At 33.0% G+C, this 15,798-nt stretch overlaps 1 protein-coding gene across 3 annotated transcripts in view; it reads left to right on the forward strand.

Moving 5' to 3' along the window:
• The window catches only part of USP15 (ubiquitin specific peptidase 15), a 113,289-nt gene extending 98,038 nt beyond the window's left edge, over positions 1-15,251 (forward strand). For all 3 annotated transcript variants that reach the window (XM_008684370.2, XM_040637210.1, XM_040637211.1), the window contains 11 exons: positions 2,425-2,508; positions 2,599-2,693; positions 2,792-2,983; positions 4,072-4,187; positions 4,365-4,637; positions 5,017-5,087; positions 5,424-5,539; positions 6,401-6,550; positions 8,189-8,292; positions 11,427-11,515; positions 14,802-15,251. In XM_008684370.2, coding sequence (XP_008682592.2) covers positions 2,425-2,508; positions 2,599-2,693; positions 2,792-2,983; positions 4,072-4,187; positions 4,365-4,637; positions 5,017-5,087; positions 5,424-5,539; positions 6,401-6,550; positions 8,189-8,292; positions 11,427-11,515; positions 14,802-14,984 — 1,473 coding nt within the window. In that variant the 3' untranslated portion in view covers positions 14,985-15,251. The remainder of the gene's footprint in view (positions 1-2,424; positions 2,509-2,598; positions 2,694-2,791; positions 2,984-4,071; positions 4,188-4,364; positions 4,638-5,016; positions 5,088-5,423; positions 5,540-6,400; positions 6,551-8,188; positions 8,293-11,426; positions 11,516-14,801) is intronic.
• Positions 15,252-15,798: the final 547 nt, after the last annotated feature.

A 15,798-nucleotide genomic window follows, 5' to 3' on the forward strand; every position in this document is an offset into this window, starting at 1 on the left:
TCTCACAATTCTGGAGGCTGGAAGTCTTCAGATCAACAGTACCAGCATGGTTGGTATCTAGTGCAGACTCTCTTCCTGATTTATAGACAACCTTGTCCTCACTGTGTTTAGAGAGAGAGCAGAGAGAGAGCACCTGTATGCACATAAGCTCTCTGGCATCTCCTTATAAGGGCACTAATCCCATCATGAGGACCTCACCTTTTGATCTCATCTAAACCACCCAAAATCCCCCTCTCCAAATACTGTCACATAGGTGGTTAGGGCTTCAACACATAAATTTTAAAGGGACACAATTCAGCCAATAGCAGTATCATGAGATCTGTATGAAAGGTCTGCTTTTGAACAAAGTTATAATCTTACCATTAATTTAGTGTAAGTGTTTGGGTTTACTGTCAACAAGCATATAAATGGAGTGTTCATAATAAAAGTATAATCCTTTCATTCAAAGTAAAATCTAGTAAAGACTAGTCATGCACTTAGTAGTGCAAATTTTCCCTGTTTCTTCTGCTACTTCTTTATATGTTTCCCTCATGAACTCATTGAACCCGATGCCCTCATGTCAGTATTTCATTCAGTAGTACTAAGAATATTGAACAGGGCAAGGAAAGGTGTGCTTTTATTTTTGGCCGCAGGAATATATGTTCACATTTCTATGATCACACCCTTTAATAAGCATAGAATTGTTAATTCTTTTCAGTAGAGGGAAACCATAGCAATGCTAAACTACATATACATAGTCTTACCTCTCTAGTATGTAAGCTTGTAAATATATGCCAGTGAGTGTAATGGAATGAGAGAGAAGCATAAAACAATAAGTAAAAATTTATTGCAACAAAAAAATAAATACACTTTTTCTACAGTACATTTGTTAAAGACAGTACTCTCCCATGCTAGTAATATAGAGTAATCTTTATTACATAGGGACAGATTGCATTCAAATTTCACATTAGCCTATAAGGCATGTATTGAATGTTCTCCCATAATTTGGGTTTTAAATTGTTTTTCCAGCAATATGAATTTCATTAGTATACCTCTTTTCTCAGTTGGTGACCAAAACTACAAATTTGTGGAGATTGGAGCCATGGTCAGTACAGAGGAATTGGGCATTTTTTTTCTACTTGGAGGAAGTAACAATTCAAATACAAAATGATAGGCTTATTAACAGTGTGCTTTAACCAGCTAGAGAGGAAAGGGAAATTAGCTGAGTTAACCCACTTGATGAGGAATTTGACAACTTTGGTAACAGATTGAAGATGAGGACAAAAGCTAGGGGTGGATTAGTAAGTGAATGTGAAGTGAGGAAGTTAAGATAATCAGTGTAGACGTTACTTTTAACAAGGTTATTTATAAAGCAGAGGAGAAAAGGAGATAGAGGGAAGGCAGTGAGGGACTGGTTTCTCTTTTCTTTCTTTCCTTTTTTTTTTTTTTTTTTTTTTGAGAGACTTGTAAATTATTCCATTGCTTATATAAGAATCGGGGCAAAATGGGATAAAGGATGATTGCTGGTTCCCGAGGAAATAGAACAGGATAGGATTCAGAGCATAGATGCTAGGGTTAGCCTTAGATGGGAAGGGTGACACCTGATTCTCTTTCCATGTGTAGAAAGACACGGAGAAAGGATCTTTTAGAAGGTTTGTTGGAGGACACAAAGTTGGAGATTTTCCTATCCAGTAGCCTTTTTGTTTGTTTGTTTGTTTGTTTCTATTCTATGGATAGTGAAGGGAGAGGTGGTAAAATAGGAAGCCTAAGGAATGGTGGAGATTTTATATAGTTACTGAGAGAAATGAAGGAAGAAGCAAATAAGGGATGCACAGAATTTCTGGCTAGTGTTGAATGATCAGTTAAGACTTGAGCACTGTGAATTTGTAGCAAACCAGTCTCTAAAGTTGGTCAGTTTTCTGCAGCAGATCTGAACAGCTCTAAAAAAGTATAGCAAGAATAAAATTGAATAACAAAATAGTTAAGGTTTTGCAGTGCGGTAGTTGAAGTGATGAATCATTTGGGATCTAGATGGAAGGGCATGAAGACAGTAGGAAGCTTAAACCAGGAGAAAATTGAGAATTAAAAGGACTAGAGCTCTAAATGCAAGCCAAGAATGGGAAAGAATGAGTTTCCAGGAAAAGTAATTAATGGTTAGTCTGATAAGAGTTTAAGATATCAGAGATGGAGCAAGTATATGACAGAGTGCAAGAAGTGAACTACAGATGAATGTAAGTGTGGGTCTTTGAATCAAAGAGCCAAGGAACAGTAAGGCTAAGATAAATTATCCATATAGACATTGTCAGCTAGGATTATGGTAGGATTGGAAAAAGACACTGTAAACCAAATACCAAGTGAATGTGAGGAAGCATCCGTGAGTTCAGTTTCATCTACCGAGTATTTTTTCCAAAGTAATAAATTCACTACACTTTTTTTGTTTTTTAGTACAAAGTGGTTGTCCCCAAAATTGGAAACATACTTGATCTTTGTACAGCATTGTCTGCTTTGTCAGGAGTACCTGCAGATAAGGTAAGGTGTTTCTGGGTTTGAAGTATATAAGTTGGAGTTTAGTTTTTCAGTGATGTAAAACCAGCTTAATAGAAATTTATTTCCTTTTAGATGATAGTTACTGATATATACAATCATAGATTTCACAGAATATTCGCTATGGATGAAAACCTTAGTAGTATTATGGAACGGGATGATATTTATGTGTAAGTATAAAATTCATTGTGCAAAAATTACTTGGGAAAAAAATTCAGAAGAAATAACATAAAAGTTTCAGAATTTATGGTCAGTTTTGTCCTTATAGGTTTGAAATTAACATCAATAGGACAGAAGATACAGAGCATGTGATTATTCCTGTTTGCCTAAGAGAAAAATTTAGACACTCAAGTTATACCCACCATACTGGCTCTTCACTTTTTGGTCAACCTTTTCTTATGGCTGTGCCACGAAATAATACTGAAGATAAACTCTATAATCTCCTGCTTTTGAGAATGTGGTAAGTGGCAGACAATTCTACATTAAAAATGAATGATAGACTAGTTAAAAATAAATGTGCAGGGGCACCTGGAGGCTCAGTCATTAAGCATCTGCCTTCGGCTCAGGGCGTGATCCCAGAGTCCTGGGATCGAGCCCCACATCAGGCTTCTCCGCTGGGAGCCAGATTCTTCCGCTCCTACTCCCCCTGCTTGTGTTCCCTCTCTCGCTGGCTGTCTCTCTGTCAAATAAATAAAATCTTTAAAACAAACAAATAAATAAATGTGCAGTGTACTATCAGAATATAATTTGATAAGCTTGTATTATCTCAACTTTGTTTAAACAGGTAGCAATTTACAAAATCAAATTATAGTTTAATTCAGTTTCCTGATCATGTTAAACACATTACTGAGGTAATTGCAAACCCAGAAAGCATGAATTCTTCTAGCTGTTTCAAACCAGTTTACAGTTGGAAGAAAATAGGAATTTGTCATACATGCACTCTGAAATTATAAGAAATTTCAGATGCTTCGTTTCTTTATACACTTTGCCAGTTCAAGAACTCCTACTAATGGTTTTATTTAAAAGGATAAACTTTCATGGTTGATAGTATTTTAAGCCAACCCCTTTTTGTCTTCCTAAAACCTTGATTTGATATAATCAAAACTGCCATATGATCCCTTTTATTTTATCCTTTGTAACTGACATAGTGTTCTTCTTGCATACCAATTTTAATCATTATAGTCCCATAATCCATACATAAAGATCACATTATACAGTTGTAAGTGATCTTAGTAATAATACATATATCATCTAAATGAGGATATTTATATAATAAGTTTAAGTCAAGAAATTATTTGCCACAAACTTTTAACATAGATGTTAAAACCCTAGAAGTAACAAATCACCTTCTTTCTTTTAATGAAGACAGCCAAAACAGAAATGATTAGTCACTTGCACTTACGGTACTATATCCTGAGTTTAATTTATCCTTGAATCTACTAAATGACCACTATTACTCCATTAAAAAGTTTTGTTTTACTGAAAGAATGGAAAACTTTTTTTTTTAAGTTTTTACCTTCATTTGTTTGATTTCTGATTTTATTTAAGCCGATATGTCAAAATATCTACTGAAACTGAAGAAACCGAAGGATCCCTACACTGCTGTAAGGACCAAAATATTAATGGGAATGGCCCAAATGGCATACATGAAGAAGGCTCACCAAGTAAGACTTTACTGTTAAATTATAAAACCTTTCACGTGGATTATTGCCTCAGAAAAAAAGAAGATGGGGATTAAGGAACTAAAAAATCTCTTCAAGCCTGGGAAAAATAATGTTAATATTAATAACTTTTAAATGTAGCATTGGGTTTATTTAAAGACTTCTAATATCTAAAATTAGGTGAAATGGAAACAGATGAGCCAGATGATGAATCCAGCCAGGATCAAGAACTTCCCTCCGAGAATGAAAACAGTCAGTCTGAAGATTCAGTTGGAGGAGATAATGATTCTGAAAATGGATTATGTACTGAGGAAACTTGCAAAGGTCAACTCACGGGACACAAAAAAAGATTGTTTACATTCCAGTTCAACAATTTAGGCAATACTGATATCAACTACATCAAAGATGATACCAGGCATATAAGATTTGATGAAAGGCAGCTTAGGCTAGATGGTAAGTGTGAAAACTGGCTTGAACACTGAACTTGAGCAAAGCATGTTATTATTTTAGGTGAAAACGGTGAAATTGAGCAGTCATGAAAAGTAACATTTACTTTATAAGTCTGTATTTATATCTTAAATGAAAAGTCTTAATCTCTAAGTATACTAAAACACGTCACTGCTTATTAAATGGAGGTTAGACTTATGCTTAAATTTTGTATCTTTTTTTTAACTCCTTAAATTTTTAATGGCTTGGAAACAGCAACTTATCCTGATCACCTAGTGCAAATAGAAAAGATTGTTTATTGTAGTAAATATCTTAACATTAAAATATACTAATTTTAATGAAGGCATATTAAGTTTTAAAGAAAAAAATATGTTTTCCATCTTAGAAAGATCTTTTCTTGCTTTGGATTGGGATCCTGATTTGAAAAAAAGATATTTTGATGAAAATGCTGCTGAGGTAAGTCATCACTCGTCCCATATCTTTCCCATGTTGATCACAATTTTGTTACACTCTTTTGCTTCTACCAGATGTATTTTGCTAGTAGAAAAATGGTTATGTACTAGAAAAGCCTTGTTGGTTTACAATCATGCTTTCTTTTAACAGTTTTAATCATCCATGTAGGTGTCTATATAGAAGTTTTTTAGAAGTGTGGTGTAAATCTCAGCTGAAATAGGCTTTATAATTCTTTTGAGAAAATTTAGGGGTTTTTCATTACTATTCATAGTAAGATGGTATCACTAAAATGAGTTTTGTTTCATTTGTTCTCTTAACTCAAGAAATACTTCTCTTTAGGATTTTGAAAAGCATGAAAGTGTGGAATATAAGCCTCCTAAAAAACCGTTTGTGAAGTTAAAAGATTGCATTGAGCTTTTTACAACAAAAGAAAAGCTAGGTGCTGAAGATCCCTGGTAAGAGACAAAGTTAAAAAATTACTTCTAATTATTTTTTAAGGATTTATACTGAGGTATGTGATATGTGAAGTTGAATAAGTGGTAACTAAATTCCCTTTGATATTTTAAATAATAAGCATTTCTTTAAATGATAATAGTTAAAAGTGATTCAAGGGGCACCTGGGTGGCTCAGTGGGTTAAGCGTCTGCCTTTGGCCCAGGTCACAATCCCAGAGTCCTGGGATCAAGCCCTGCCTCAGGCTCCTGGCTCAGCCGGGAGCCTGTTTCTTCATCTCCTCCCCACTTGTGCTCTATCTCTCTGTCTCTGTCACTATCTCTCTCTCAAATAAATAAATAAAATCTTTAAAAAGAAAAATGATTCAGATGTTTAAAAGTATTATAATGTTAAGCTTTAATCTCATTACTATATTTTTATAGTAGCCATTTTACAATGGGTAATTTTAGTTACTTTTCCCAAGAATTTTTTGCTGTGCAGCTGTTTTGATAGAAACGTTTTTAGGAAAACATGTTTTGTGGTGTTACTAAGTCCGTTAGAGCCCAGAAGTTTTGAGATTTTCTAATACTTAGATCTCAATATAGGTTTGTGTTCTTTTAGCTTACTAAAATGTAAGTAATCTAGCCTTCATCATTTCTTTGAATACCTGTTTACATATTAATTTATAATATTCTAAACCAATTTGATTTACTGAAGATAGATAGATATACCTATCTATCTATCTATCTATGTATCTATCTAAGTCTGGTATATATTAGGCATATAGTGATTGCCCACTGAATAAATGTAAAACTTGCTGAGTGTTTTTTTATCTATTATTTTCATTACCTCTAGCAAGCTTTAAATATTTCTCTTTATTTTTAGGTATTGTCCAAATTGTAAAGAACATCAGCAAGCCACAAAGAAACTGGATTTATGGTCCCTGCCTCCAGTACTTGTGGTACATCTCAAGCGATTTTCTTACAGTCGATACATGAGAGACAAATTGGATACTTTAGTTGATTTTCCCATCAAGTAAGTTTTGATTATGCTTTATAAACATTGGGCAACTATAGGTTCTTAACAAACATCAGGTAGCATTGGATCCAACTTCAGTTTTTGAGTGTATTTGTGAGTAGTTCTAAAAATTTGTAAGAATCAGTAAGAATTTTTATTCCTTTTTAGATATTTTTCAGAGAGCAAAGAGAAAATATATCTTTTTAAACAACAGAATAAAAGTAATTCTGTATTACATTATTATATGGGTCCATTGGCACTGTTTATAAATCTAAGATATTCTATGGAATCAGAGTGATTTTATTTTTCCTAGGAATTATTTCATCATTAATCATCAGTTATTCCTAAGTATGCTTTTTAAAAAACTGAAGTAATATGAAAGAGAATAATGTAATTGCTGAAAAGGATGACACAGTAATCAGTCATCCCTGTTGTGTCATACTTCAGTTTATTGCATTGTTTAGAGTATTACATCATTTTTGTAAAAAGTCTGGAGACAGCATCTTTATAGTCCTTTTTTTTTTTAAGCTTTCACTAAATTTAATTGAGAATTCATAAGACAAAAATGAAATTGTATATTTCTCGTTCACATGGTCCAGGAAGGACTTCATCACACAATATTTTGCATCACACAATAACTTGGCACTCTCCCATTTTGCTAAAAGAACATTGATAGTATTCTTTTATATTTCATATTTGTGCACCAGGTGTTTGATACAGTTAATAACTAGACAACTGCCTTAGGCAGGTGTGTGTGATTAGAAGGAAATGGATGTAATATTGAAAACATTCTTTGGATTGCTTATTTCTGATTGTTGTTTATAAAGTTAAAATTAAAAACATTTTGCAGTTTTTTACCAGAAAAAAATGGTAATTTTCTCCTTAACAAAATTATGAGCCATCAGTTTTCTCAAGAATATAACATTAAAGAGAAAAAAGGAAAATAGCATTTTGACAGTTTTAAGTACAAAAAGAACCAAAAGTAATGATAAGCTGGAATCTATGAGAGGTATCTTTGAAATTTAGAATCATTATTGCTTTTTAATGATGCAAGTCCAAAAAAAACGAATAATGATAAGCTATAAAATGGTCATGTTCCAGTTTCATGCATGACAGTTTACAAACAGTTGCATTTCGAAGAATGTTGCCCACTTGGGGTATATAGATTGTCAGAACCAGGAAAATGTAGACCAAATATTGGGGTTTAGATATATCTATATTATTATAATTTTTCTGTGAAAGTTATTTTTCACTATGGTTTATTTGTTCTTAAATACTTAATTACTAAAAACGACTTCAAAAATATGAAAAATTAAAAGGGTCCCAATGGCAAATGGTGATGACTCTTTTACTATATATGGAGAGTTAAATGTATTAGCATAAAAACATTAATCTGAATAAACAGCAGTCAGTAGACAGTTTTAAAATTTCCAACCCCTAAGAAAAATCTTGCCAAAATATTCAGACTCAGGTGTGTGTGTGTGTGTGTGTGTATACATATATATGATATGTTTTAGTTTTTTGACTCTTAGTGATTTCTTTAGTGAGAGAGATATTTTTTATATAAATGAGAGTCAAGTAACATTGACAGAAGATAATAGAATTCATGACATTTAGGGAAAACAAAACTAACTCTATCTCTTTGTTAATAAACAGTGACCTGGATATGTCGGAATTCCTAATTAATCCAAATGCAGGTCCTTGTCGCTATAATTTGATTGCTGTTTCCAACCACTATGGAGGGATGGGAGGAGGACACTGTAAGTGAGTTTACTACCATTTTGCTAAAATCATGATGTTTGCTGACTGCAGACTTTTTCCTTAAGATATTTATTACTTAAAGGGAAAATGTAGGGTTGCCTGGCTGGCTGGCTGGCTGGCTTGGTCGGTAGCATGTGACTCTTGATCTTGGGGTTGTGATTTGAGCCCTACATTGGGTGTGGAGCCTACTAAAAAAGAAAAAGGGAAAATGTAAAATGTGTTTTACATATAGTAATTGTCAATAAATGTTGATTAATGAATGAATTAGCTTTTGACAGTTTTTTTTTTAACATCAGGAGTAGAGAATTGAGTTAATCATACTTCTCAGTTTAATGCGTGGGACATCTCTTCTCAGGACTCCTGTCCTTTTCCATTCTCCTTCCCCTTTCCCTTCCTAAAGTGCTTGGTGTATGTGTTGTTACAAATCATGCATCATTATTAATTTTTATATAATTGGTATACTGTGTTATAGATCTTATATTTTTCTCATAACTCGTAAGACTTATCCATGTTACTTTGTGTCCATTTAGTTCATTGCTTCTAACCACTCAGGACTTACATCTACCATATTTTATTTTTCTGCTCACTTCATGGTGGTCATCCAAATGCCTTTAACTTTCTACCACCACAAGACTGATAAACATCATTGTTTATAGTCCCCCATGTGAGAATTTCTTTGCGCAACATACCCAGAAGTAAGATTGCTGGGTTATAGAATATTCACGTACTGCCAGATGGCTCTCCAGGACAGTTATACCAGTCCACACTCTCCAGTTGATAGATTTTTCTGTTGAACTATCTGCATTCCTGGGATAAACCCTCCTTACCTTTTTAAGTTTTTTTTTTAATATATAAATGTTGTATATTTAAAAAAAATTCTTTTTTAATTCCCAGTTGAATTTGGTTAACTAATTTTTGTTAGTGTTAAAATTTCATTCATAAATGAAATGGTCTTCTGATTTTTTATATTGCTCTTTCTTTGGAGTCAAGATTACAGTCTACTCTAATAATAAAGAGGCTGAGATATTTTAGTCTTTTTCTGTATCCTAAAGCAGGTAGTGTAGTATAGGAATTAATTATTCATGAAAGTCTAGTAGAATTCACCTGTAAAATTATCTGGGCTTCACACCCATAAATTTTTCTATTTATGTCATGCTTACTGAAATCTATTCAGTTTTCTTTTTCCCAAGATGTACGCTTTATGGCATTTTCTATTTTTCTAGAAGTTTTCTAGTTTGAGAATAGTTACATATAATACCGTTATGCTATGCCTTTGTCCCTTTTTTGTTCTTCTATTTTCTTTTTAGTCCATTTTCCCAGAGGTCTATCTTACTAATCTGTTCAAAGAATTAGCTTTCCACTTTATTAAATTTTTCTTTTTATTATTACATATGTATTCTCTCTCATTGATTTCTTCTCTTCCCTTTGTTGTGTTTTTCTTTTTGTTACTTTGTGTTTGCTCTGTTGCTCTATTTTTAACTTTTGATTTGAATGCTTTATTAGCTTTTGCTTTACATTTTTTCTCCTCTCTTTAAGGCTATAATTAAAGCTATAAATTTCCCTCTAACTACTGCTTTATCTCTATTCCATAAACTTTGAAATGTAGTCGTTTCATCTACTTTAAATTCTGTATGTATTTTTAATTTCCTTTATGATTTTCTAATTAGTCCAGGGCACTTAATCATATGCTTTTCCAAACGTATGGGTTTTTTTAAAGCTCTCCTTTTGTCTTAATTTTAATTTTATTACATAATGGAAATACTGCCTATATTGTATTAATCCTTAGTTTATTAAAGTGTCCATGTACCTTAATACATGGTCTGTTTGTAAAATGTTTGTGTGCTTGAAAAACATATATTCCCCATCCAGACGTAGTATTCTATATTTCTCTTATATTTGAAGCCTATCACTTATATTCATATATTTGCTATCTCTAGTTATTTTTTATATTTTGTTATATTTCTGAGAATTTGTCAGAATTCTTATTAAAATGTTGATTTATCTATTTCTACTAACAATTTTATTAGTTGTTTTGCATTATTAGTTTCATTCATGTTTAAAGTGGTAGCTCTTCTTTCTCTGTTGTTCCTTTTACCAGTCTTTGACATATTTTTTCTTTTGGTATCACTTGGTTTGCAAACTCTGGGCGCCTTTTTGTTGGATTTGTCTCTTATAAACCATTTTATTGCTAGATCTTGTCCTTTTATTTAATGTTTGTTTTAATTGTGGGTACAGTCATCTTCAGTTCAACTGACAAACTTAAAACCCACAATAGGCTACACCCAGAAGAGCAATAATTTTGTTTTGTGAGGGGTAGAACAATTTAGAAGATGTAACCTATAAGGTGTCACTTTTTAGAAGTTATGACAGCAAATAATTATTTTGCAGACGTTTGTGACTTTGTTTCCTCAGTTATTGGATAGTTCAGACAAAGCATGGGATGTATAAAGGGGACATTTTTAACTTTTAAAGATAAAGCAAATCTTTAAAAATTGTACAGATAAATGAATTTTTTTTTCTCTTGCTCAGTGCTTTTGTTAAAGACTGAAAAAGATTTTGGTGTAAAAACTACTACAAATTAATGGGATAGTATTACTGAAAAAATATTTGTCATACAAAATTTAAATTATGATTAAAATGTCAAACTCTGGAGTCAGAGACAGACCTGGGTTTAAGTGCTAACTCAGCCACTTAACAGCTTTACTGTTACATATTAAACTTCTCTTGATGCCTCACTTTCCCCATTTCTAAAGTTAGAGGAATAATAATACCTTTTGTATGAGATAATTAATATATGTGAAGTACATAACACTATACCTGGTCCACAGTAAGCATTTCATAAGTGTTAATTCCCATTTGTTGTCATTAGTATTATTCTGTGAACTGAAAAATAATAAATCTATTCTGTTTGTCCTTGGGATGAAAAAGTCACAGATTTCAACGTATTTGAAAAATATCTTAGGCATTTAGACTGTAGGAATCAGTTGCATGTGTAATAGATAGGCTTTGTGTAGATGATTGTCATGTAATTTTAATATGTATTCCTTATATAGATGATTGTAAAGTTTTGCGAGTTCCCCCCAGGAAACCATAGATCATTTCAGTCACAGAAGTGATTATATTTTTTCATTAGATACTGCTTTCGCAAAAAATAAAGATGATGGAAAATGGTACTACTTTGATGACAGTAGTGTCTCAACTGCGTCTGAAGACCAGATTGTGGTAAGTGTGTCTTTATTTCCTGAAAATCACAGAATCCACTTTTTTAAAAGCTCCCATGGAACACTGCAGTCTATATTTTAGCAGTTTCTAATAGTTAAGAGAGACTTTCTCTGATTTAAAGAAATGTAAAGTTGTGTCCTCTAAGTGGAAATTTGTCTCCAAATTTGCCCACTAACAAAAGCATAAATTGCATCATGAAAATTTTTCTGATAGTTTTCAACATGAAAAATGGCATTTTCTAATGAAAATAATTAAATTTTCCTTTGGAAAATAGGTTCAGACATTTTGGGACACTGACTACTTAAAATTAGAGTACTAAAATAGAAAAAAAAAAAATTCTTTAAGGGCCTTCCTTGCCATACCTATGATTTTTAAAGTAAAGTCTTATCCTTTGTAACACTTAAACATTTAGACTCAAAATTACGTGATTAGATGAAGCAAATTACAGGATTTTTTTTAAAAAGTTAACCTTGAGGATCTGTTACTCTGATATTTTCTGAATAGTAGAAAAATGAGGAAGTAACATCTATTCATATTTGCATCAGTTTATCAGCCAAAATATTGGTATTTGTTTTGCTTCCCAGCAGAGCATATTTTTATTATCAAATATTGATTGGTGAGGGGATGACAGGTTTATTCTAAGAAGAAAGCTAAGACTTGGCTTAATAATAAGGGTTTATTTTACTATTAAAGTTTGCCTTTCTAAAATTTGACTGCTTAATCACAATAGTACAAATAGTGAAAAGTGTAGTATTTGCTGCTGTGAGCATGGAGCTCGTATTTCCCATTTAAATTTCATATTCTTTGAGGACAGAAACTAGCTTTTTCTTTAGTTTGTAATGCCTTAAAAGTCTTCAACTTCTATTGTTCAGTTTAATAAATTAATAAACTTCTGAGCCCAATTATTGGCATAGTTTTAACCCATCATTGGGTGAACAGATATGAAATAATTTTGAGTTGTTTCTCTACAGATATTTTATATACTTATCTACATGTGTATATGTATTATGTACTGTTGCTTATCTCCCTATAGCTATAACACAAAACAAAGAGACTTGAATGCCATTATTTTTTAAATATGTATATGCCTAAGTTAATTACATTTCCAGTTTATATTTAGACTTCTGATTTCAAGTCTCAGCCATCACTTTTTTTTTCAGTTGTGTTCTTCTGTCTAAATCTCCCAACCAAAACATCCTGAAATTGCCTAAAGTGATGATAACTTGATTTAGTAACAATTATTTGAGTAACTTCTTTATATAGGACTCAATTCTAAACAAGATTAAAAGACAGCTATCTCTAACTTCAAGAGGCTTAAAGTCCAGAGATGACAGGAAGTAAATTAACAGCTGTATCATAAGTACTATTAAACATCTTGACTACATGGAAACAGGACAGCCATCTCTCCACTGATTTAGGGTTTAAGAAGATAGGACCAGTGTATGGAAGTTTGCATGAGAAAGCAGTGTTTGACCTGAGTCTTCAACTTTGCAAATGGAAGTAAATTAAACAAAAGAAGTAAAGGTGTTCTAAGCAGAGAAAACAGTAGCTACAAAAGCAAGGAGGCATGACAGAACATGGTATTTAGGAAAACAGCAAATAATTTAGTATTACTGAAAGGACATACTTGTTAAGAGTATGGGGCAGAAATCAGGCTAAAGCTAAAGTTGGCAATCATCAAAAAAGATGATATTTTACACGGTTTAGAGCTTTTCTTAAAGACTGTGAGAAGCATGGGTGATTATTAAGCAATAGAACATTATTAAATTTGGAAGGCACTGAGAAAAGAAGCAGAAAGACCATTACAGCCTCCAGCAAAAAGAAAGCTGTCATGTCATTTTTGCCATACAAGCTTCTAAATTTAAAGTTGTGGTAGTAATGTATAGACAAGGGGGAAATGGATTTATAAGATAGTTCCTGGATAGAATTAATAGAATTTGATCAAGATTGGATATAAATAAAGACATAGAAATGCAAAGAGGGAGAAGTTGAGGATGACTTAACTTCAGCATTTACCACAATAGGAAATATAGGAAGAAAATTCGCTGTTGAAATTTGAGCTACCTGTATGATAGCTCTGGGGAAATTTCCACTAGGTTGTGGGACTAACAGCACTAGAATCCAGGAGTGAGAACTAGCTTAAATTTTAAATTTGCATCATTAATCTTTGGTAGCAGTTGAAGCCATAGGTTTTAATGAATGACCTAGTGAGAAGATACAGATTGAGAAAGAGTGGTGGGCAGAGGACCGAACATGATTTTTTTTTTAAGGTTAGGACTTAATGAGCCCACAAAAAAGTCAGAAACAACTATGGAGATAGAAGATCTAAGGAAAGGGGCGCCTGGGTGGCGCAGTCGTTAAGCGTCTGCCTTCGGCTCAGGGCGTGATCCCAGCGTTCTGGGATCAAGCCCCACATCAGGCTCCTCTGCTAGGAGCCTGCTTCTTCCTCTCCCACTCCCCCTGCTTGTGTTCCCTCTCGCTGTCTGTCTCTCTCTGTCAAATAAATTTTTAAAAAGAAGAAGAAGAAGATCTAAGGAAAAGGAGTGTCACAAAAGCCAAAAATTATTTGATTCGGGAAAGAGGAGTAGTAAAGCATTAAATGCTACAGAGAGATTGACTAAAAGAACTTTAAAAAGCACCCATTTAATTTGTCTATAGCAGGTTATTGCCCCTAGTGAAGGGCATTTCATTAGAATGATTGGGGCAACAGATCATACTGAATTGTGAAAAATGAACATTCCATGACTCTGTCTGCCATCCTGGCAGCTGGAGGAAGGTGGTAGGGATTTAGGATGGGAAAGACGAGTATTTATTATGCCAAGTAGTCCACTAGGTAAGAACTTACTAAAGATTAACACGGTGATGATGAATGGAGCAATATCCTTAAGACAGTAGGAAAAGCTGGACTCTAAAGCAAACTTAAAGTGAAGCGATTAGTATTAGAAAGAAGCTTACCTTTTCCTTAGAGATGGAAGGGAAGAGGCATAGAATTGTTTCATGTTAGAGTAACTAGGTTAATCTGTGATATAGTTAAATTTACTTATCTGTTCAACCAATGTAATAGAGAGTAAAAATGTTAATTCTAGTGACTATTCTTCCTTTATTATATATAGAAGTCATCTTATATTTAAACCAATTTCAGTAACTTCCATTTGACCATGTGTGGTTTTTCTATTTGATCTATGCCCTGTCACCAAATTCGGTTACCAGCTGAAAAATTCATAGTATACTTAATGAGATCTTTGAGAATCATGACCATATTAACATGCTTTGTTTGTTTCAACAGTCCAAAGCGGCATATGTACTCTTCTACCAGAGACAAGACACTTTCAGTGGAACTGGCTTTTTTCCTCTTGACCGAGAAACTAAAGGTGCTTCAGCTGCCACAGGCATCCCGTTAGAAAGTGATGACGATAGCAATGATAATGACAATGATATAGAAAACGAAAACTGTATGCACACTAACTAATGAAAGTCCTAGAAGCCATAAAAGAGAGACTTTCCTGCTGGTGGTGTCTATTGAAATGATCAAGGTACCCACCACATTAAACAAAAGTCTGAGATGGGGAGTTTCAGATAACCGAATGTAAATCCTTTATCAGATTTTAACTTGTGCAGTACTTGAAGTGAAACACAATGAAAACTTTAACAGAAATTGTCTCTTAATACATTTACAGTCTTGTAATTACAAGCTAAATATATATAGGAAATCACAAATAAATCCCTTTTAAGTTTGCTGCTGTTTTGATGAATTATGTTTTCTTTAATTTTTTGGATGTGAGTTAATTGATGACAAATGTTAAATTTGTGGATGTTGGTCATTTATTTTGCTCTACTAATACTGCAAGAAAACTGGCTGAACTTAGTTTTTGGATAATCTAGTTCATGTGCATTAGGCTGCCACATATATTACTATGATATTTAGCTGCAGTATCAACGCGGCATAAATACTGCAGTAATATTCTTAGAAAACCAAATTTTCAAATCTATCCCTGGTAATTAACATGGGCCTATTAAAAAACCAAATCATGATATAAGAAACAATCTTGGAAAAGTTATTTTCTTTTTTAGTATCATTAAAATCCAGAATGTTATATTCATCTTACTGCTGCTGTGGAAACAGGTTCTAGATTTCACACTCCATCTAAAATCAATTTTCAGTTAAATGTAAGTATTTTTTACTGCTATTGGGATCTATTCCTTAGATATTAAAAGATTTTTTGACTTGCTTTAAAATGCATATCTTTAATCTGGTGTTAGTCAAAAATTAAAATTTTTGCTGT

The sequence above is a fragment of the Ursus maritimus genome, unplaced genomic scaffold, assembly GCF_017311325.1.
Source record: "Ursus maritimus isolate PB19 unplaced genomic scaffold, ASM1731132v1 scaffold_21, whole genome shotgun sequence".
Classification (NCBI taxonomy): domain Eukaryota; kingdom Metazoa; phylum Chordata; class Mammalia; order Carnivora; family Ursidae; genus Ursus; species Ursus maritimus.